Here is a 24,518-nt window from a genome sequence, read left to right as displayed (position 1 = left end):
GCTTTGTATGATTTTTCTAGCCCCTGGCATAGGCATAAAATAAACAAGCAAGCAAACAAAAAAAGAGAAGTTCAGAGATGTCAATGAATCAAATACTTAAGATTAGGTCATTTACTCCAACTCTCATTTTAGAGAGATGAGGAAAGTAAATGCCAGAGAAGTTGAGATTGATTGCTAGGTAGCCCAGTGGATTGACAGAAACCTGGGACTTAGAATCATGAAGATTTGAGTTCAAATCTTATTAAGTGGACAAGTCAGCCTCAGTTTTCTCATCTATAAAATGAGAACAATAGCACTTATCTCTCAGGGTTTGTTGTGACTGTCAAGTGATAAAATATTTGCAAAGTGATTGGCATTCAGAAGGTGGCTGTTCCCTTCCCCCTCTTTTGTCCAAGGTCAAACAACTAATAATAATAGAACAGAAGAAAAAATAGAATAGAAAAGAAGAAATAATAATAGAATAGATTTGAGCCCAGGTCTTCTAACTCCCAACCAAACCATACCAATCTTATTCTTCAGTTCCAGCCTCTCCTCAATCCCTTGCATCCAGGATATTACCAAGTTAGTCCTTTCTTCTTAAAATTAAAAAAAAAATTTAAGCATTTTCTTCACATTTCCTCCTTTGCTGGGTCCTGGACCCCCAAGATCCAAACCCCCTATGCCTGACTGATTGCAACAGAATCTGGCCTCCAGTGTTTTCCTACTCTGAGTTCACTAAGCCAGCCTTGATGTAGCCTTTGTTTATCCTAGATAAGGTAGGAAACTTCTGTTTGTTAAAAATTGAACCTCTTGTACTTGACTGTCCAATGGAGATTCTGAGCCTTCATAACAATTTCCAAACCCCAATTGCTCATTCTTTTCCCTTTGAGATTCCCTATCATCTACTCTGTGGATAGCTTATATGCATCTCATTATCACCATGTTCCCCCGCTTAGATTGGGAGCTCCATGAGGGTGATGATGATTGATCTATTTGCTTCCTTTTCTCTTTTTTCTTCCATATCTCCAGAACCTGGCTCCTAGAAAACATTTAATAAATGCTTGCTTACTGACTGGTCCAACACAGTAAAAAGGAAATGATTTCTGTGATAAAATACTGCACAACATGAGAAAAGGTATGAAGAATTCAGATAAACTTGAGAAGACTCACAAGAACAGATGTAAAGGATAGAAAGCAGAAATAGATTCAAATAACAACTACAGCATCAGAAAACACATTTTCTCCCTTGGTTCTAATCCCTCTTTCACAACATGACCAATATGGAAATAAGTTAAGCACAATTTTACATGTAAACTCTATATCAAATTCTTTGTTGCCATTGGAAGGCAGGAGGGAAGGGAGGGTGGAGAAAAATGTGGAACTAAAAAGTTTGCAAAAGGATGAATGCTGAAAACTATCTTTACATGTAATCAGAAAAAAAATTTTTAAAAAAAGAAAAAATCAAAAAGAGAGAGAAAGAAAGGAAAAAACACTGGAAACACGATTGTACATAAAACAATTATCATCTCATTTGATCTCTATAGTACCATTTTTATAGATGAGAAAACTAAGGCAAATGAAGTGACTTGCCTAGGGTCACTCAGCTAGTAAGTGTCTGAAACTGGATTTGAACTTTTCTTCCTGTCTCCAAATCCAACAACACTGCATTTACTGCATTATCTAGTTATCTAGTCCCTTCTTAAAAGGAAAAGTTTCATAGGAAGTAGGGGACAGTAAGTAAAGTAACTGGGATAGTTCATAATAACCAAAAATCATTAGAACAAGTTAAAATAAATTAATAGGCCCTGGTGGGCAAATCTGTGTTGGCCTTAGGGGTCTGTCTGTCTTTTTCCTGGTCCCAGTTCTTCCAATCCCTATTGCTCACACCTGCCACTTTTATCATGTCACTCTCTGGCTCAAAAATTGATATTTTTCCCCTATTAGAATAATAACTCTAGAGTTGAAAGAAATGTCACAGACCATCTTGTCCAAATCTTTCATTTTATAGATGATGAAATGGAGGGCTAAAGAGTTTTAATGATCAGAGACAGATTTTGAATCCAGTGTCTCTGTCTAGTATTACTTCCTCTGAATTACAAATCAAGTTCAAATCTGAAACTCCAGAAATTCACTCCCTCCTCTAACCTAACCAATCTTATGTCCCACTCTTATGAGCATTCTCTTCGCATTAGATAGGTCAAAAAAATCATTGATATACACTTAGAAGGGCCCCTTATTTTGCAGATAAGGCATGAAGCAGGTACTTGTTAATTGACTTGTCCAGGGTCACACAGCTAGTAAATGTCAGAGGTAGGATTCAGTCGACCTTAACTCCAAGTCTTGCCCTCTATTCACTATGCTACCTGGATGCCTCTGTGGTGCCTATAGTCCCCACCTCCTAGATTTCTCCTTAAGTGTTTCATATGGGCTCCCCAACCACAAATGTAAGCTTCTTGAGGGGAAGGACCTCCCAGTACCTGTGAGCTTCCTACCCATCCTTAACTTGGAATGCTTTTCCTTTCTCTTCCTATCTTAAAACCCTACTTATCTTTTCAGGCCTATCTAAAATCCCACTAATACCAAGAATTCCTGGGCCACTGGAGTCTGCATAAAGATTTGTCCCTCTTCTCTGAATTCCTGTTAACATGTGTTGCCTGTGCCCATAGAATCCTAAAGTATCAGAATGGAAAGGACTCCAGAGATAAGTCCAATATCCTCCTTTTATATATTAAAAAGTTGAGACCCTGAAAGAGGAAATGATTCTCCCATAGTCACACAACCAAGACAGATAACCAGAGGACAGTCTTTAAGCAATGTCTTCTGATTCCAGACCCAAGGGCTCTTTGCATTAGAACCTACATGCCATCATGCCATGCACCTTTCTCATTTTTGGAGTCAGAGACAAATAGATATGAATATATATATATATATATATATATGTACATATATATATATAAACAAATTGATATAGAAAGACAGATATAGACAGAGATATCAGAAAGATAGATATAGATACCAAAATGGGTAGATATGGAGAGATACAAATTAGATATAAATAAACAAATAGATAAGTAGCTATAGATAGATCATTAGATATAGATATATAAACAAATAAATGTAAAGAAATAGGCAGCTATAGATATGTAGATATAGCTATATAAACATTGATACATATAGACAGCTAGAGATAGATATAGAAAAACATTGATACAAAAATAAATAGGTAGATATAGATAGATAATTAGAGATAGAGTGCTGTAGAGAGACTGCTATTGATATAGATATAGATGTAAAAAGTGACAGGTAGATAAAGATAAATATAGATACCTAAATAGATATAGAGATTGACAAAAATAGAAATACAAATCCATAGATTAATATTAAACAGATATAAAGAAATAGGTATGTATTTAAATAGATATAGATAAAGATAGAGAAACAGATATAGACATAGTGAGTTAAGTTGATAGATAGATTTGCAATATCAGTATCTGCAATAATATAGAGCCATATGGTATATACAGAGCTGTTCTGGGAGCCATGAAGACCTAGCCAGTCCTATCTCTGCCATATCCTGGCTAGAAAATCCTGGGAAAGTCACATAACCTCTGAGAGCACTAAGAAACTCCCTAAGACTATAAGTTGCAGACACAGAGTTAACCTGCATTAGTAGAAAGAATTCCCTCATTCTGAAGCATCCTATGTCAATAAAATCATAAATTCAATCCCTATATATATATATATAATCAATTAATCTATTATCAAAGGACCTAGACTCATATGTGTGTATGTGTATACATGTAATAGTTTATCTTCTCTATACGTGAGGTTTTTCTCCACAATGAGACTCTGGGCTCCTTTAGGGTAAGAATCTCTTATACTTTAGCCATCACTAACAGTGCTTAGCCATGCTAGATGCATCTGTCTCACAATTATCCATGTCTCCAAGTCTTTTTACTTCCCCATCTCTTCTCTGTCTCTGAATCCTTTGTTTCCATCAAACACAGTTCCAACAGCACCTTCTCATGTGAAGCCTCTCCTGACCCCCCACTGCCAGTGCTCTCTCCCTCAAAACTTAGTTTGCATTTGTCCTGCATTTAACATATATAATTATGCACATGTTGCCTCTCTCCTCCCCTGACAGGATGAAAACTCCTCAAAGTCAGGGTCTGTTTCGTTTTTGTCTTTTTCAGGATAGCATCATGTCTGACCAATGAAGACACTTGATAAATGCTTCTTCTTTTTTTTTTTTTTGCAAGGCAAACGGGGTTAAGTGGCTTGCCCAAGGCCACACAGCTAGGTAATTCTTAAGTGTCTGAGTCCAGATTTGAACCAAGGTACTCCTGACTCCAAGCACTCCACTACGCCACCTAGCCGCCCCGATAAATGCTTCTTGAGTGATTGATAATAGGCATTCAGCTCATTCTTTTCTATTATTAAATAGCAAGTTTCTTTAGTTTTCAAAAGCTCTTAAAGGTTTAAGAACTTTTATCTCAAACCACTCCTGTGTTGGTAGCTTGTACACATATCATTATCCCATATCACAGATAAGGAAACTGAGGTTCAAAAGTTAAGTGACTTATTCCTGGTCACACACAGGGAGTAGGCAGAATGTGGAAGAAATTCAGTCAAGCCCTTTCGTCTTCCAACCACCCTGCCATCTTTAGATTGCAAACTACTTGAGGACAGGGACTATCTTTTTCTTTTTTCTTTTTGTATCTCTAGCACATAGTGCAGGACCTGTTACATAGTAGACATTGAATAAATATATTTTTGAACAGAAATCCCTTCCAGCTTTCCCTATTCTAGTCACTTGTCTCTAATCCTTAGTGAAAGCACCACAGACAGAATTTGAACAGAGAATCCTGGATATAGGGTCAATGCTTCCAGCCCTCCTGATTCTCCCAATTTGCACTAAAGCCAGGGAAGCTTCCTCACCCTAGAAGTTCACTCTTTCCCCCAGAATTCACCATATTGGAAGGACACTAGCCCCCCTCAAGACCTTCCTCTGATTGCTTGGTTCCTCGCAGACCCTCCACTGTTAGGCAAGCTCCCAGGCCAGTCATATGTCCATTCTTCTACAGGTTCTACTCCTCACTCTACCTCATAGTTTCCTTCCTACCTGCTACCCCCACCTCTTTTCTGTTTCCTTCCACTGTTGACTTCCTAATTAAAGTATGAGCTACTGGAGGGCTGGAACTTTCTTTCTATTCAATTTATATTCCCAATGCTTAGCAAAGTGCTTGCCACATGGTAAACACTTTATAAAAATGATTTACTCTTTCCAATACATAATATAGACTTTGGGCATAAGCAGTGGCACAACAAGCATCTTTCCAGAATGGGGAATAAGAGCAGTCCATCTCAGGACCTCATCAGATCACAGAAGTTTCAGAGGTTGGGGGACACTAGTTTTTCAAAGTCAGAAGCTTCCATGCCATACAAATGAGCCATCACTGGTAGAGCCAAATCAAAATGACAAGCATCCAGATGCCTGGAGCATTCCTGGGCCTTTGAAGGCAGATAAAGGAAAGAGGAAATGAAAAGAGGGGCTGCTAAGTGGATAATTCAGGTAACAGTTCACTATCTGTCTCTGTCACTGAATCACACACTTCACAGCCTCCCCAGCTATGGGCTTGTCAAGAGGCATAAGCCTAACTCCTATCCTTTCCTCCCTCATCTTTCCCTCGGATTTATAGGCCTTGGAGCCAACAGGACCTAGAAGAGTGTTATTTCCACCCAAGGCAGAGGTACAGGCCCCTGATGACTCTCCTAAAGAAACCCCTCTGCTCCTTGCACAGTCATAGGAACATAGATTTAGAGCTGGAAGTGACCTTAGAGGCCATTGAGTCTAACCCTTTTTTTTTTTTTACAGATGGATCAATTAAGGCAAGTACTTATGCAGGCTCACATAGTAACTTATTCAGAGTCACACATAAGTGAACTTCCAAGTTTCAGCTTGGTAAGAGTCCTTGCTGGTTGAAATCCAGCCTTCCTGACTCAAGCCTGGTGGGCTATCTACCAGGCAATCCTGCCTATAGTTCACATTTACTAAATGTTTGTGGAATGAGATTGAAAAATTAATAAAAAGGACCTAGGTTTGAAATCTATCTGTACTCATTATTTGGAATAACTTTGGACAAGTCAAGATGTTCTCTAAACTCTGTTTTTGTTCTAAATCCTACTTTTGAGTCCATGAGTCCAGCTAGGCCCTGTGGGAATTTGAACCTTCTCCTCAGTGGGGATTGGGGCAGTGGGAGAAGTCAGGAAACACGAAGGGAGGCCTGAGTGGGTCTCGCAAAGACTGGCCATCCTAGGTGGCCATCCAGAGAAAGAGGTTGGCTGGGCAAAGATCCCCAGACTACTTGAGCTAGGCCAGTCGAACAATGGCTTGTTGTAGGCAAGAGGCAGGCAGGAATGTGACCCGGGGAGTTGGGCGGTGGGGCGGCTGCTGTGGCGCGGCGGCTGGGCGGGGCCAGGTAACAACAGCCAGCCCTTCTACCTGTCCAGGTGCCTCCCATTTCCAGGAGTGCTGTGGAGCCGACAGCACCTGCAGCCCGTTGCAGCCAGAGAAGGGGTAAGGACCGTGGACGGGGGCATGGCTTCTTAGAATCTTCCCCTTGGGGAGAGGCCGGGGCAGAGTCCAGTCAAACTCAGCGGAGCCCCAGTGCAGGGCAGGAGGAGGCCCTACACACCCCAACACCGACAGAAGGCAAGATGAAGAAGAACCAGTCGGTGCAAGGGACCTTCAGCAAACTTTTCGGGAAAAAACAGACACCTTCCACCACCACCTCCTTGTATGCCACCAACCCGCCCTGGATCTTCACCCAGGAGGTCCCCATAGAAGGGACCAGGCACTTTGGTGAGTCGGTTCTGAAGCTGGGGGCTGAAGAGGGACAGTTCTGCCAGTGGGTGGGGCCAGGGAAAGAAAGGGTCCCCCGAAATCCCCCACGGAGGGCTTGGCCCTGCAGAGAACGGAGAGGCGCATTGTGCAGGGAGCGAGTCTGAGCCTTCCAAGGGCTCCGTGCAACCGAGGAGACGCGAAGCTGGGCGAAGAGGGTGGACGGGAAGGGACGCGTTAGAACCTGTGAATTGGGGAGAGAGAGAAACTGCTGGGAAAGGGGGAGGAGAGCTGGGGGCCTGACTACAGGGCTGGGCTCTGAGAAGGAGGTGCCGTTGGGAGAGTGAGTGTGTGTGTGTGTGTGTGTGTGTGTGTTGTACATTTGGAAGGGACCCCCAAAGGATCCAGTACTGGACTTCCCGCTCCCCTGTGAGAGATTCCCCACAGTCCTCTTTCTGTATTATCTATTCTTCTCCCATGCAAGTTAAGTAACTTTTTTTTTTTAAACTTCTCACAGAGACTTTGTAGCAGGGCCTACCAATGTTGCTTCTTAACTCCCTCGCCGCCTTTGTTTTTCTGAATTACTTTCACTCCCCTGGCTTCAGTCCACTCATCTGTATAAAAGGGTTTTGCTAACTGATCTCTAAAGTTCCAGCTGAGGGAGAGAGAGAGACAGAGAGAGAGGGACACCCCTGCTTTGTCCTTATCCCTGACTTCCAGCCCTGACCTTGCCACAGACTCTGCCCAGTGTTGCCACACCAGGGCCAGGTTGATCAGAGGATCCACAAGAGAGCCAGCTGTTCTTGGGTCATCAGAGCCACTCTCTCTTCATACAGCCCCTCCCACTTTGGCATGTTTGGGTTTTCTATCATTCGAAAAAGTCAATAGAGGTGGTTGACTGTCCTTGGTGCATGTGAAGAAATGACTCACATCTTCATTTAATAATACTGACTTTTCCCCCATTTCCATCCTTATCATCAGAGTCATTCTGGGGTCTGAATTTCCTCAAACTAATAGTTTGAAGGGACTCTGAAAGAAGGAGGCTTGGATCAAAAGAGGAAACTTGGAGTTGGGAAGGTGAGAAAAGTAGTCATAAGATCATAGATCTAGAATTAGTCCACCCTACTCATTCTACAAGTGAGGAAACTGGGGCCCAAGAAGGATTACTAACTTTACCCAAGGTCACACAGGTCCTCTGACCCTATCCACTATGTCTTCCTGCTGTACTACCTACTTAACAAGGTTAGAATGGACAGTCCTCTAGAAAGGAAGAAATTAGGTTCAGTCAAGCCTCAGGGTTTGGGTCATGTATCGCCTTATCAATCCATCTCACTGCAATTTATTCTTCTAATTTGGGGGAGATGGAGAGTGGAGGAGAAGAAGATTCAGTTGTAGATCAGTCACAGAGGAGCTTGTGCCCCTGGTATAGCAAAGACAAGCTGTAAGAACCCCACTTGGGGCCCCTGCAGTCACTGGACACTAGCTGCTTCCACTCTCCTGCTCTGGTTCTTTATTTATTACCTGTTACATCAGCAACCAAAGGATTTGTACTTGTGTTGGGGGGAGGGAAGTTGAGGAATCTATGATTGCCTAAATAGGGAGAAAAGTTGTATGGACCTGATCCCTGATATTGAGGTATACCCTCCCCCCCACTCACAGAGAGTATGTGAAACACAGAAACAAATTTTAAAAATGCAAAACATACTCCAGATATTTGCAGGTTATATAGTCAATAAGCTAGGAAGAATAGTGAGGAAGGGATAGGGGTGGTCCTTATGAGGATGAATATCCCTCTGTCTGGAAGATGCTTTCCCATTCCCCTGACCTTGAGCAAGTTGCAGAACTCACTTTCCTCATTTGTAGCAGAAGGGGATTCCACTAGATGCCCTCTGAGAACCCTTCCCCCTTTAAATCTATGATCTTATGAAATGTTTTTAGAGAAGGGGTAGAGCCCAAGGTCTGCACTGAAACACACTGTGTGTTCTTTGCCAGCAGAGCTCACAGGATTTTTTTTGACTCTTAACTCAGTGGGATTGGAAAGAGATGGGTATGAAACTTTTTTTCTTTCTGTATTCTTATCTAAGCTCCAAGCTCTGGGCTGGACAAGGCAGAGGGCATGGGTAGGCAGACATATAGAGATTAGCTAAAGGTAGCAAGTGCAGAAGAGGAAGGAGCAAGAAAAATTTCATTTCTGGCTTAGTCTTCTTTGACACTTAGAATGTGGTGGGACTGTAGAAGATGGAATCCTGGATCCAGGAGGAGCTAGTATCCTACCTAGGTTTGGGCAGGGCCAGGAGCCCATCAGGACAGCTCCCTCTCCCCAGGGCAGGGCCTAGGCACACAGCTGACTCAGCCTGGGCTCATCCCAGCACAAGTAGGGGTGGAAAATAAGGCATGCATTGGGTAGTATGTTCTCCAGGGTTTCCTGTCTGCTAAGTTAGAGGTGTTGGGTGTTGGTGGGTGTGGCAGTTGTCCCTCCACCCTGTCAAACAGGAATAGGGGTGGTGGGTATGGATGGCATGGGGGGGGAGTGGAAAAGGGAGGAAGGAAGATTGTGTATATCAAAGCCAAATATGAAAAGAATTGACTAGAGGTCCAGAGTCCTAGATTCTAGTCCTGGCTGTTACTGACTCTGGACTTCACTCATTTTCTCATTTCAAATGGGGCTAATATCTATTCTGACAGGCTGCCAGAATTAGAAGAATCATATATTCTCATAATTGACTTGTAAGTACTTCAAAAAGTATTAGGAATTAAACAAATGGAGTTTGTTTCTACCACCTATCAAAAGATGATTTCCAGCACGGTTTGCTTAAGTTTTCCTCAGCTCTTTTCTCTCAACTGTCCTGTTAGACATCAGGGGAAACTGATGCTGAGAGGGATTAAACAAGTCTCTCAAAGTCACACAAAGAGCTAAAGACTAGACCCCCTCAATTCTCTATCTGTGATATTGCCTCTGGAACCTCGGATGGTGGAAATTGGCCCATTGGGAGGCAATGGTAACAGAGATGGGGGTAGAAAAATCAGTGAAGAATTGGGGGCAAGGGTGTGGAGAGCTTAGAATAGATTGAAGTCCTCTTCTTCTCCACCCCACTCCCCTCCCCAGATACACATGGAGAGTACAGGTCAAAATGTACATATATTTTTCGTGATGTAATTTTAAGAAAAAAGATTAGAATCCTTTTATGAACACAGTTACCTATCCTTGGTATGTCTATTAGATCCCTTAGCTGTAGTTAAGATCTCCTATCCTAATGAGTCTTGTGGAAAGAGCACTATTCAGAAGATTTCAGGTTTGAGTCATGATTCCCCACCCTTTACTAGCAGGGTGACCTTGAGCAAATCCCTGCACCTCAGTTTCCTCATCAGTAAAATGGCACTGATGTGAATAATACCTCTACTGTCTAACTCACAGGGTTGTGGTAAGGATAAAATGAGATGATGGATGGGAAAGCATTTTGGGTGTATGAGGCACTCTTTAAGCATCACTCTTGTGGTCATAGTTGTGGTTCTTCCTTTTAAACCAGGTTGTTCCCTTACTTCCTGAAGACCTGGAAGGGAACTTGTGTTCCCCAAACTCCTCTTCATCCCTTCCATCATCTTCCTCCTCTTTGCTCAATAGAACTATACTGTTTGCATATCAGCTTCCTGATGGGTGGCCACCTGACTTTGAGGAGAAGCATTTTTGAGTTTATTAAAGAGTGCAAAGTATATTCTCTATTTCCTGGTTACCTTGTATCTGGGAGATGGATGACCAGGTCCCAGAGATGGCAGAAGCATTATAAACTGATGGCTCTAGGACTGAAAGGGATCTCACTAGCTATCTAATCCAACCCCTCTTTTTAGAGATGAGAAAATTGAGACCCACCAAGGTTAAATGACTTGTTCAAGGTAATATAGCTGTAAAATATCAGAAGGGGGGGAATTGGAGTCCAAGGGTTCTAACTCCAAAGCCACTGTTCTCTCCTTTGTACTAGACCTAGTCCCGCCCCAACTGTAGGTTTCCCTAATGCCTCTGTAATTGGCTTGTACCCCAGAGCCATTTGGCTAAGTGCATTAGAAAGGAGGCCACCACCCCAAAAATCTCTATAGTTAGTCTCTATATTATTACTCTTCTTGAAGCTAATGTTCAGATAATATTTTACAGACGCTCTCTCATTTTGGTCCCACATCAACTTAGTACAGATATTATTATAATAATAATAATATTAACAACACCAGTAATAATGACTAGTATTTATATAGTACTTTAAGGTTTATAGAGCACTTCACATAGGTGATCTCTTCTGATCATCACAACAATCTGGTATGGTAAGTGCTTTAGTTATCCTCATTTTACAGATAAATATACTACAACTGCAAAGTAAAATTACTTGCCCAGGGTCAAACATCTGTTAAGTGTCTGAGGCAGGATTTGAACTCAGGTCTTCTTGACTAAATGCAGCACTTCATCCAATATACCACCTGACTTCTTAAATGTATAGTAGGAGATTCATAAGAATTTCCCTGGTGATTGCCCAGCAAACAGGGCCAGAGCTAGAACAAAAGTATTTTGTTCTTTCTATATCTCATTAGAATTGGGATTCTTAACTATTTTTGTGTCATGGATACCTCTGGGAGTTTAATGAAGCCAGTGGACCCTTCAAAATAATGTTTTTCAACAAATAAAATACATAGGATTACAAAGTAACCAATTATATTATAATACAATTATTGATTTTTTTTTTATTTCACAACCCTCTGTAATAAAGGGGGATTAGAGAAAACAGTTGGTCTGGGGTTTGGTTCTTATTGGACCTCTGGAGGTGGAATCTTTATGGGTGGAACTAAGTTAATCTCAGTCAGGATCATATTGACTCCAGCAGAGAAGGTTGACCTGTGACTTTCTTTCTCAGGGTGTGAAGGAGACTTTTGTTTGTGCTCCTGTTTCCTGGAGGTATTCTGTGGTTTGCCTAGAGCTTTGCACACACACCAAATCAACCTGCCACCCCCTTCCTCCCCAGTTCCCCCTTCTGAAGTACATATGTTATATAATCCTTTGTTGTTATTATTTTTGTAACCAATTTACACAGTTCTGGCCAGAGTCCTTAGGTTCAAATCTTACTTCAGCATCTTAATTGTTTGTGTGACCTTGGGCAAACCATGCATTGGACCCCTGAGTCCATCTTTATTTTTTCAATATTTTTCTCCCCACAGTTACTATTATTCCCCTCCATCCTATCCCCCCACCACCACCCTCATTTATTCTATTCTCTCTCCTTTCACCCTGTCTCTCCTCAAAAGTGCTTTGCTTCTGACTACCCCCTCTCACAATCTGCTCTCCCTTCTATCATTATTCACTCCTTTTCCCACATTCCCTTTCCTTTCTACTTTTCCTGTAGAGTAAGATAAATTTTGATACTTAGTTGACTGTGTATGTTATTCCCTCTATGAACTAATTTCAATGAGATTAAGGCTCACTCATTCCCCCTCACTTCACACTCTTCCTCTACACAGCAAAAACTTTTATGTGGAATAACTCACCCCATTCTACCTCCCCTTTTCCCTTGCTTTTTTTTTTTAGGTTTTTGCAAGGAAAATGGGGTTAAGTGGCTTGCCCAAGGCCACACAGCTAGGCAATTATTAAGTGTCTGAGACCGGATTTGAACCCAGGTACTCCTGACTCCAAGGCTGGTGCTTTATCCACTACGCCACCTAGCCGCCCCTTTCCCTTGCTTTCAGTACATTTCTCTCACACCCCTTAAGTTCAATTTTTCAATAAGTTAACACTTCATATTCAACACCTTCCTGTATCCTACCTATTTATACTTCTAACTGCCCTAGTAAATGAGAAAGTTCATTTGAATTATCAGTATCATCTTCCCATGCAGGAATATAAGTAGTTCAACATCATTAAGTCCCTTATGATTTGCCTTTCTTGTTTTCCTTTTCATGCTTCACTTGAAGATTAAATTTTCTGTTCAGCTCCAGTCTTTTCATCAGGAAAGTTTGAAAGCTCCCTATTTCATTGAATATTCATCCTTTCACCTGAAAGAGTATGCTCAATTTTGCTAGTAGTTAATTCTAAGCCCTATGACCCCTTAATGTAGAAGCTGCTTATCCACAATAATTGAATTCTTTCTTGCTTCTTGCAATATTTTCTTCTTCTTCACCAGGAAACCCTGAAATTTGACTATAATATCCCTGGTAGTTTTCATTTGGGGATTTCTTTCAGGAGGTATTTATCCATTTTCTATTTTACACCCTGGTTCTAGAACATCAAGGCAGTTTTCCTTGACAATTTCTTGAAAGATGTTGCCTAGGCTCTTTATAATGTCATGGCTTTCAGGTAGTCCAATAATTTTAAAATTGTCTCTTCTGAATCTATTTTCTAGGTCAGCTGTTTTCCCAATGAGATATTTCACATTGTCTTCCTCTGGTCTTGTTTTATTGTTTCTTGGTTTCTCACAAAGTCATCAGCTTCCCTTGTCTCAAGTCATCAGCTTCCCTTGTCTCAGTTCTGTATGTTAAGGAATTATTTTCTTCAATACATTTCCTTTTCCATTTGGATAATTCTGCTTTTTAAAGCATTCTTCTCCTCATTGGCTTTTTGGACTTCTTTTTAAATTTAGTCCAGACTGGTTTTTAAGCTATCTTCAATTTTTTGTGTGTGTTTTCACCAAACTGCTGACTTGGTTTTCATGATTTTCTCACATTATTCTCATTTCTCTTCCCAATTTTTCCTCTACCTCTCTTATTTAATTTTCAAAATCCTTTTTGAATTCTTCTATGACCTGAGACCAATTCATATCTTTCTTGGTGGCTTTGGATACAGGAACTTTGACTTTTTTATCTTCTTCTAAGTATGTATGTATTTTGATCTTCCTTATCATCTTAGTAACTTTCTATGGTCAGGTTTTTTTTTTCTTTCTATTGTTTGCTCATTTCCCCAGTCTATGACTTGATTTTAACTCTTTGTTAAGATAGGGTTCTGCTTTCAGGTAGAATGCACATTATTCCAAGCTTTTGGGTTTTTTTGCAGCTGTTTTCAGAAATACTTCTAGGGACCTGTAAGTCTTCAGTTCTTCTAAGGTGGTATGATCTAAGAAGAAGTTTATCCTACTATCCTGGCCTGTGCTCTGATCTGTGAGTGACCTACAAGGACTCCTTTCTGCCCTGAAATAGTGAGGAAGAGTCCCTGCTCCCCTGATGCAGCAAACCCTCTTGTACTATTGTCCCTCCTCTTCCTGGGACACTGACCTAGATCCAAGTATGGGCAAAGCAACAGAGTCCTGCTTAAGTGATAGAAAGTGACCACTGTAATCCTGACCCCCTTACTGTCTGTGAACCCAGAGAATTCCAGAAGCAGCTGATGAGGATGCAGTGGCTTCCAAGGACTGCCCCTGATCCACTAGGGCCAGGTCTGCACTGCTGAGGCCTGTAATGGACAGTGCTCCATTCCCTCCTGGTGCAACAGATCTTTCCTGCTGACCTTTCTAGTTGACTTTGGTAGTCTCTGGGCTGAGAAGACTGGAAAACACCACCACTGCCACTGACCCAGTTGCCTCATTACCTGTGCTGGATTGCTGGGGCCATTCAGTACATCTTTAAAATAAAGAGGTTGGACTAGATCGTGGGTTCTTAACCTGAGGTCCACAGATCCCTGAGGGAAGCTTTGGTTAGGTTGGGGGTGGGGAGGAACTTGGAAATTTTACTATTATTATTATTATTATTATTACATTTTTGCAAAGCAGTGGGGTTAAGTGACTTGCCTAAGGTCACACAGCTAGGTAATTGTTAAGTGTCTGAGGCCAGATTTGAATTCAGGTACTCCTGATTCCAGGGCCGGTGCTCTATCCACTGCACCACCTAGCTGCCCCAAATTTTATTATTTTAATGACTATTTCCATTAACTTGGGTTTTTTTGCAATCCTAATGTATTTTATGCAGTCAAAAAATAAATGCAGTTCTGAGAAGGGGTTCCTAGGGTGCTCCAGCCTTTCAAAGGGATCCAAGACTCCAACACAGTTAAGAACTTTCTTGCCTAGAAGATCCAAGGCTCTTCCACTTCCATCAATTCCCAGGAAGGATAAGAAAGTTCCCTCCAACTCTACCCCACCACAGACATACACATTCCACATAGCCCCTCTGTGGTTTCCTCCTTTCCATACTATCCCTTACCTATCTCTGATCATCTCTCTTCTCTCCCTCTCACATAAGCACACATGAGCTCACAGTCCACTTCCTAACCCAAACTTTATGTTCTTTCTGGACCACCCCCTTAAGACTCCCTATGCCCTCTAAAGCTCCCTCCATCCTTGGACTAATCCTCTCTTCTTTTGCTTTTGAATGAGGCAACTGCTGATTACTCAGAAGTCTCTCTGGAAAAGGCTGGAGCTTTTCAACCTCTTGTTCTTCTCACCTACTAATTACCAAGGAAGGACTTCATTATGGTCAATTATTGGCTGCATCCCTTCCCCTCACCACCCATCACTGGGAAGGCAGTGGCTGCTGCCTGGCTAACAAGGACAGTGAATTAGAGTAGGACCTGGGATGAGAGTTACTGGGGTCACTGGGATTATTCTGGGTTATAACAACAGAATTAAGCCTCTGTCCCTGCCTGACTCCCCAGGATCCGATTAGAGCTGTCTTCCATCCAGCTTGTAGCTCTAAGGTCATTTAGGCTTAGAAGGTCACCGTCTTTGCCCTCAACTCTTTCTCCCCTCCCCACCATGAAAGATAATTCTAACTTCTCAGAATATTCAGTCAACAAGCATTTATTCCATTTGATTCAGAAGAAAAGTATGTGCAGTGTAGGTGCTGGGCAAACAAATTCAAGAAATAATCCTGTCCTAAAAGAGCTTTCATTCTGGGGGTGAGGAAAGAATGAACTAGGGATACAAATAAATATGGAATCTAGGGTCTATTTACCCAGTAGGATAAGATTTGGTGTGGAGAGAAGGGGAAGGAAGTAGGAGTGAGGGAAGCTGTGTTAGTTCTTTTAGAAAGGAAAAAGGTCAAGTAAGAAGGGGAGTCAAGAGCCTTAGAGCCAAGAAATTCTGCCTAGGGACTAGTTGGTGCCCAAATTCTGCCTATTTACCTACCGTACCCCACCCCTACTTCCCTGCTTCTTAGAATCCTAGCTGAGCAACAGCTCCAATACCTCCAGGAAACCTTTCCCGACTGGCCCAGCCCATAGTGATATTTCATCCTCTTAGCTCTCAGTCTTCATTGTCTAAGCCACTTGTGGAATCACCCACTCCTAGAATATCAGAGTTGCAAAGCACCTTAGAGATAATCCAATTCACTACCTGCCTTTACAGAGGAGCTAACTGAGACTCAGAAAAGGAAAGCAACTTGCTTCCAGTCAACACAGCAAATTCATGGTAGAACCCAGTTCTCCTGACTGGCATTGTTCAGTTAGTGTTTGGTAAACACCACAGTTGTACTGTTATTTTTTTTTAAGATCTTGAAGAGTGGAGAATGCCAACAGACTTCAACATCCCACACATTACTTGACAGGGTGCCTTTGCATGTGGTACCAAGTGAATGCAAGATGAATCAGAAAACTGGATCTCTCAGGATCTGGTTCTATTAGCCAAACAGAAATGAAACATGAGGGCAGGAAGAAGTGGTCATAGAGAAAGGCTCTGGGACCAGTAGTCATTTTTGCTCCATGGGTACTCTAGCCTCATGACTCATTGCTAAGCTTCCTCCTCCTCCTCCTCCTCCTCCTCCTCCTCCTCCTCCTCCTCCTCCTCCTCCCCTCAACTTTCCAGGAATAATTTCTCAAGTATAGTCAGTAGGAAACTCATAAAGAAGAATCACCATATCTGGAATGCTAATGATACTGTTCCAGCTGTTGCTCTTTGCATCTCTCCCTGCCTGTCCCTCCAAAACTGCCTCTTCATCAACAACTACCTGAGAGATGGAGATGATGCCTAAATTTGACAGAGTCTGGGGCAGAAGCTGAGGATAGGACCCAGGAGTCCTAGCACTTTTGTCCAATATACCTTGCTGGTTATATTTAGTTTTGTGACAAGATAATCCAGTATGTAATGGAATATAATCTCTAGAATGTAATCTCTTTTACTGTAGGGACTGGGTTTTTGTATAGAGTAAGCACTTAATAAATGCTTGTCATCTGGGCAGAGGAAATCTGCATTGACCCATTATCTGCTTCTATTATTTTGCCTCTATGGTAATTGAGGGAATTTGTTCATGGATTAGGACCTAGGGGATGGGGTAGGGGTGAGGAGAATAAGGAAGAAAATAGAAAATTCCTAAATTTAGTCCTGGGCAAGGGAGAAAGGAGACACTGACTTGTGTGGGTCTTGGCACTTGATTCAGGTCACAAGTTTCTAAAAAGTTGGCTACCCCACTTCCTTACAGAAAGGCGAAACTCTCTTTGCTTTAGTTGCCTCAACTACAAAATAGGAATGACAACACCTGAGTCACAGGGTTATTGCAAGAATCAAATGAGATAATCAAAAGAGGATAATAAATTAATAAATCCAGTTCCTTTCCCTTCTCTTTTTCCAAGGGTGCCTGGGAGACTGGGTTTCTGGTATCAATTTCTCTACTGTGTATCAGCTAAAGGTTTGAGGTTTTAACTAAAGTCCTTCCAGAATTTGAGAATGAGCCAAACAGCTGTCCCCAATCTTCATGGTTCCAGCCAGCTGACATGGCTCCATTACATTTGACATGGGGAAGAGTGCTCCCATGTCTGGGTGTTCCATTCATTGTAGATTTCTCTCCCTCCATATACCCTATATATATTTGAAGGGCATTCCAGGTTGATATAGTGACTGCTAATGGCAGACTCTCAACCTCCCTATGTAACTTAGACTCAAAGGCAGCTTTCAAGGGGGGGAATGTTTTATCTGATTTTTTTAAGGATACTAAACTTCACTTTAAGAGAAATTCAATAAAACCTATGGCAGGATCCTTAGGAGGATGTGCAAAGGAGGGAAGATCAGGACTGGGAATGAGGAATGGCTAGGAGGGCTTTGGAATAATCTAGTACAAGAATTTCATGTGTGTCTATTATGTGATGGGGTCACTGCAGAGTCAAAGAATAAATGACAAAAGTCCCTGCCCTGGAGGAGCTAATATCCAGGATTTCTCAGAAATTAGCAAATATTTGCTTTCATTCCTCTGCCTCTAGAGAACACAGAGACTTCATTTAACTTGTTTGTCAATGATTTGAAGAATTCCCTTTGGGGAGCTGAACAAAAGTAGGGTCTCTAGTATTGCCTCTAAGCCTTCCTAATGAATGGCATGCAAATATCTGGAATTGATCGGCTGTTCCTGCTTCCCATGAATCCTTGTTTTGCATGCTACTTGACTGATTTGCTTCTAAACCCTTCTGGGAAGGAGGTGTCACTGAGTGAAGAAAATTGGGACACAGTGATCTCAGTCTTCAAATCCAGGAAATTACTGAATCATGTAAATTCAGAGTGAGCTCCATAAACACTCATTAAGCACCTTCTTTGAACAAGGCACAGAGATACAGAACATAAAAATAGATAAGAAAATACATTCAGGGTCACTAGGTGGGGCAGTGGATAGAGGACCAGCCCTGGAGTCAGGAGTACCTGAGTTCAAATCTGGCTTCAAACACTTAATAATTACCTAGCTGTGTGGCCTTGGGCAAGCCACTTTACCCCATTGCCTTGCAAAAAAAAAAAAATACATTTATAGTTGAGGCAAAAATAATAAAACTTGGGGGACAGTTGTGGAAGAGGGTTTTTACTGGTAGCCAGGTGGTATTCCAGAGAGGCTGGGGGGTGACTTTCCTTACAATAGGGACTTCCTAATTTAGGGTCTGTGGATAAATTTCAGTGGGTCCTTGAACTTAGTTGGGAAAAAATTGCATCTTTATTTCAAAATAGACAGATTGTTTTGTAATCCTATGAATTTTACTTTAGACATTTAAAAACATGATTCAGAAAGGAGTCTTCTAGTGTCAAAGGGTATGGCTAAGAACACCTGCCCTCAGGCACAAGGGGGGATGGTATTCTTAGAAATCCTCTATCTTTCATGTTAATAGCATCATTTTCTTGGCTCCCCAACACTTTAAAACTTAAAATCTTGGGATCTTGCAGGACATCCTAGCCCAAGCCCCTCGTTTTATCCAAAAGGAAGTTTGGACTCAGGAGAGCAACTAACTGATTTAAGAACACACAGAAAATTAGCAGCAGAATTGGGTCTCAATCCTAGGTATCCTGGCTCCTAGGCCAATGTCATTTCTACTACATAGGATCATAGATTTAATAATGTAAAACACTTCAGAATTTGCCTAATCCTAGTCTTCATTTTGCATAAGGAGAAACTGAGTCCCAGAAAGGTTCAGGGACTTGGACAAGGTTACATAGGTAGTCAGAAACAGGATTTGGTAGGAATGGAGCTCCAGTTCCACCCCAGGGCCTATCTCCTGATCCTCCTACAGGACCAGATTCTTTAGCATTACAGCTATGATTTTAGCTAATAACCCTGACCAAGGCTCCTTGTGAGGATGGATGAGAGTCCATCTGTCTCAGGTTCTCAGGATTCTAGTTTGCAAAAACAATTTTTTTTTGAAGCCAGAAGCCAGCTGTCCTTCATTTTAATACAAAAGGCACATTCCTGGAAAGTCCTGCATTAATTGAATATTTGGGAATTCCATGCTAGCCTGTAGACAGCATTCAATAAATACATGCCGAATCAGCTCCTGCAATTAATAGGATTTAGAATTGGAACAGACTGTACAAATCATCTAATCCACAAACCACTTCCTCCTTCCCCCTCCCCACCTAATTTTAGGACCAGGAAGTAGCTAAGTTAGGATTTGAATTCTGGTATTCTGATTCCAAATCCATTGCTCTTCACTTGAAGTATAACACAAACCCTATTTTCAGTGCTCTAGGGGAACTTAAATGAAATCTTATCCTAAAAGCTTTATCTTGAGAAAAAAGTAAAACAAATTTCTCTCCTCTTGGAAATCTGATTTTTCAAAGATGGAGCTTGCTTTGAATATAAATGTATTTTTTATCATTTCAAAAATTAAAATGGAATGGGGAGAAAAAAATCACTTACTATATTAATTAATAGAACTTAAACTGTGTCTGATCAAGAATGGAACTTGGTGCCTCTGAAGTTTTGCTGGACAAATCAGTAAGTGGGATTTTGCAATTTAGTGTGATTCAAATGGCATCCAAAGACCATTTCTGGAGTAAGGTGGCATCCCTTTGACCCCCTCAGAGTAGCTCCCAAGTCACTTTCTTGTCCTTTGCTCATTTGTCTTCTTACTCTAGGGACTAACTTGACTATTCTGTTTCTGGGGGCCACTCTATTACTGTACTAGGTTTTGTCTGATTGCTTTGTTTTGTTTTTGTTGGGTTTTTCCCCCCCTTCTGACTCTTAGCTTCTACTCCTGGTTCTTCCTTTAATCAGCTCTGTGACTTCAGGCAAATCATGTTGCTTTTCTGGGCTCCATTTTCTATATCAATAAAAGAGGAAGCTGGGCAGCCAGGTAAGCATAGTGGACAGAGATAGACTCATCTTTCTGTGTTCCAATTCAGCTTTAGACCCTTACTAACTATGTGACCATGGGCAAGTCTTAGACTCTGTTTGCCTCAGCTTCCATCCATCAAAGGAGCTGAAGAAGAAAATGACAAATCACTACAATATCTTTGCCAAGAAAACACTACAAGGGATCTCAAAAAACTGAAATGACTGGACAACAACAAAAGATAGAGTTAAACTAGGTGATTGCCAAGGTGTTTCCCATCTATAAAAACCTTATGATTCTCCAGAGACAGGTCTGTTTTGGAATAGATAGATATTCCTAATAGTTACCTTCATCTGAAACAAGTCCATCAGCCTTTAGAAGTATTCAAAGAATTTTTACTGTTAATGGATCCTGATGGTATAAAATTTACAAAGAAATAAAAAGTCTTTGAATTTCAAAGTCTCACAATTGATATTGCCCTGCTTTCCTTGGAATGCTAATGGAGCTAGGATTGTTTTTATTTTATCTTCCAGTCTCTTCTTTCCCCTCACAAGTAAGCTCTATTTCTGAATAGGAAGGGATCTTGGAAATCATCCTAGTGTTTCAAAACCTGTCACTCCTGTGTTCTCTCTCCCTTTAAACAAATTCCCATCCTAAGCCATTGCCTTCCCATCCATTCCCCCCTCCCACCCTACCCTGCCAAACACACACACACACACACACACACACACACACACACATATTATATATATGGTTATCCCTTCCATATTAAGACTTTCTCCATCACAATTTCAATATGTGTCAACATAAGAAATAAATAAACAGGTATGGGGGAGAATTTTGTACAAGCCCCAGATGATATGCAAAGGTCAGTTGATGACACACAAAAAAAGTTTAGACACTCAGAAATGCATAAAAACTCAAACAGTATTGTATAATTTCAACATGTTTTATCTTTTTATACCAAAATAATTCAGACTTCTGGTATTTGGTAGGGCCAAAAAATTGTACATGGATTTTCTAGATTATGGGGGTGCAGCACCCCTAACTACTAGGATGTGGAAAGGATAACTTTATGCCGCTCTCATACTAAGACCTTGTAGAAAAACATAAATAAAGGAGCATATATTCATTTAAAACCTGGAGGGACCTTAGAGACCATCTAGTTCAGTCCCTTAATTTAAAGATGAAGGATGTTGAAGTCTAGGGAGGCAAGGTAACTTGCTCAAGTTTATTTAATTAATAAACAAATTTGGTAGGATTTGAACCTAGTTTCTCTGGCTTCAAGTCCAGTACTCATTGAGAACAGGAAGTTGGAAACTTTAAAATATTTTAATCTCCGTTATATTTCTACTTCCTGAATGATCTTAGATTATTATTCCTCAATATTGTCAGTGTCTGAAATAAGTCCCTGGGTGAGACAAGGAAAGCCCTGAACTTGAATTCCCCAGAAAATCTAACCTGGGGAAATGTCCACATTACCAAGCTGAGCACTGATGATGAAGGAACTACTTGAGGATAAAAATAAAAAGATATTCAGAACTGTCCTTGATCTTTTTCTACTTGACTTTTCTAGCTATGATTCCATGTGCTTCCCTGAAGAGTCAACATCCTACTGCTTATAGAGTCCAGCTGGTCCAACCCCCTAGTAGCTCAAATCCCTCTACAATCTGGTTCCAATCAATTTCAACCAGATGGGGCTCCCTCTATTGCCCTGTGTGACCCCTATATTCAAGCTGGACCAGTCTCCTTCTTGTGCCCCTAACTTTTCATGCTTCCCTCCCTGGATGCTTCAGTGCATGGAATCCCCTTTTCCTCTTTCTTTTCTGCCTTTCCAAATCCTTCAAGACCCAGTATTTTTCATAGACCAATTAATCTAGTCCACACTAATTAATAGGTTTATGGTCTTTTGAGATGGAAATCTCTTAGCAATGATCTAGTCCAAAGTCTTCATTTGATGGATAAGCATTCATTCAACAAACAATTGTGGAATGCCTCCTATATATGAGGAGATGCACTAGGTACCAGAGGGAGAGGAAATATAAAGATAACTGGATTGTAAACTAGAGAACTGGGACTATGTTTTGTCTTTGTTTTCACTTGTATATAATAGCTGCTTAATAGATATTTTTAAGATTCTTCATTGATATGGTTCCTTGTTTGAAGAAGCTTGAAAGAGAAGCAACATGATATAATAAGGGATAAGATCCAATTCTACCTAAGCAAGTCTTTCATCTCTCTAAACCTTGATTTCTTCATGTACAAAATGAGGGAACTGGATTTGATAACTAACTAGATTCTTTCTTGTGGTACAGTGGACTAGGTCTGGAATCCGACTCATCTTTTTGAGTTCAAATCTGGTCTCAGACACTAGCTGTGTTACCTTGGACAAGTCACACCTTATTTGCCTCAGATTCCTCATCTATAAAATGAACGGAGAAGGAAATGGCAAACCACTATAAGAAAATACCAAAAATTGGATCACAGAGAGTCGGACAAAATTGTAAAATGATACAATAAAGTCCTTTCCAGCTCTAATTCTATGAGTAGTTTGACCTTGACTTTAAAAAACTTTCTAGAGCATTCATTGTTCCACTTCCTGAGCTCTTGGAATGAACAACCCTTGTTATCTTTTCCTGGGATCTCCTCTCTCCAGCTAGCTGGTGAACTCCTTGAGGAATGATGCCTCTATCTCTTAACACCTATACCACTACTCCTCTCTACAATCCTTTGTATGTATCAGGTATCCAGCCTGCACTTTCCTGTCCATAAAATGAAGGTAAAAGACTTGCCAAAAATTACAGTCAAGGCAACCAGCACCTTCCTGGAATCTTCCTATTTCCCCTCAAGAGTTATCATGGGAATTGATGGTGAAGTGGGGAGAGAACATTGATTGAATTGTAGACTGAGTTGTGGCTATGAATTTGTTCCTTAATTCCTCCATTAAATTAAGTTTTTAAAATAAATTTTTATCGATATACTTTGGTTTTTTTAAAGTCACCATAATTTCCCCCTTAATTCTCCTCATCTCTTCCCAGAGATTCATCCTAATAACAAATAGCATTTTATCCAAAAAAAAAGAAGTAAAAGGTGAGGTGATGGTGGTAAAGGTACTTAATGTACAAGAAAACAAAACAGAATATGACAAAAGAGGGGAAAAGATCCAGAAAAAGTGATCTAGGAAAATTTGATATGTAAGTGAGCTGATAGGATCCAGGGAAGGGAGAGAGTAAAGGTCAAGGAAACCTTCATCTTAAGAGAAGATCAACATTAAAGGAAAACAAGAATTCTGAAAAGGGAAGATGAGACTGTGTTGCAGGCCAGTGTGAGGGTCAGTGTTTAATATGTCTCTCCCCACTAAAAAAAAAAATTGTATGTAAGACATACCTTCAAGTTTAATCCAAATTATTGACATTTACCCATCTCTTTCTTAGATCTAGACAATTGTAAGCATTTGCTGGTTTCAGAGGTATAAATACTCATACTGAAAATTTAAGCCAGTTTGACCTGGCCCCATTCCAAGTATTGGTGGGCAGCACAAGTAGAATGCTTAGGAAATAGGCTGTACTGAGTTTTTGAATTTTCTCCATAACTGGAGATCAACTGGAGATCATTTGTTTCTAAGTTGTGAGTGTGTGTGTGTTCCTGCTTTTCTTGGTGCTGGGGTTAATAAGTGAAATGTTTCTTTCGTGACCTTGAATTGCTCAGAGACTCTGAGACAAAAGAAAGGGCCCTGGGTTGGGATTTCAGTGTAGGTTCTGTTTACTGTGTGTGACTTCAGGCAAGTGACCTTGAGCCTCAGTCTTTTGGCTTGCTGATAAGTGAGAAGGTAGCATTAACATCATTAAAGTGTAGGAAGGGTAGTAGTTTTAGTTAGTAATGCTTATATAATATATGTAATGGGATTAGAAACATTTGCATGAAAGTAAGGTTTGGATTCTAAGTAGGGCAGTGCCTGGGAGGCCAGGAAGGAGGAGAGGGATCTCATCTAATCAATCCCAGCTAGAAATTCAAGCACCTGAGAAAAAAAAAACCCTCTACTTTTTCCTCCCTTTTTAGGAGATAAGCTTTGCCTGGGAAGCTGGGCTGGGTGTTTAACTTTGTCCTCAGAGTGTAGACCAGAGAGAGTCAAGACAAATCATGGGTTTCATTAGTCTGTAAATTTCCAAAAAAGTTGAATTGGAAAAGACCTATAGAAACTGGCCTGGAGGGTAGCTATTAGGAGTA

The 24,518-nt window shown here is 40.9% G+C and overlaps 1 protein-coding gene across 1 annotated transcript in view; it reads left to right on the top strand.

Annotated features, from left to right (window-relative positions):
* Positions 1–6,365: 6,365 nt before the first annotated feature.
* The window catches only part of C5H6orf132 (chromosome 5 C6orf132 homolog), a 45,656-nt gene continuing 27,503 nt past the window's right edge, over positions 6,366–24,518 (top strand). Inside the window, exons 1-2 of the mRNA XM_074189987.1 lie at positions 6,366–6,418; positions 6,507–6,841. Of these exons, the coding sequence (XP_074046088.1) occupies positions 6,366–6,418; positions 6,507–6,841 (388 nt within the window). The remainder of the gene's footprint in view (positions 6,419–6,506; positions 6,842–24,518) is intronic.

Source organism: Macrotis lagotis, chromosome 5, assembly GCF_037893015.1.
Source record: "Macrotis lagotis isolate mMagLag1 chromosome 5, bilby.v1.9.chrom.fasta, whole genome shotgun sequence".
Lineage (NCBI taxonomy): Eukaryota > Metazoa > Chordata > Mammalia > Peramelemorphia > Peramelidae > Macrotis > Macrotis lagotis.
Note: the sequence above shows the minus strand (reverse complement) of the source record. Positions and strands in the feature narration are given on the sequence as shown.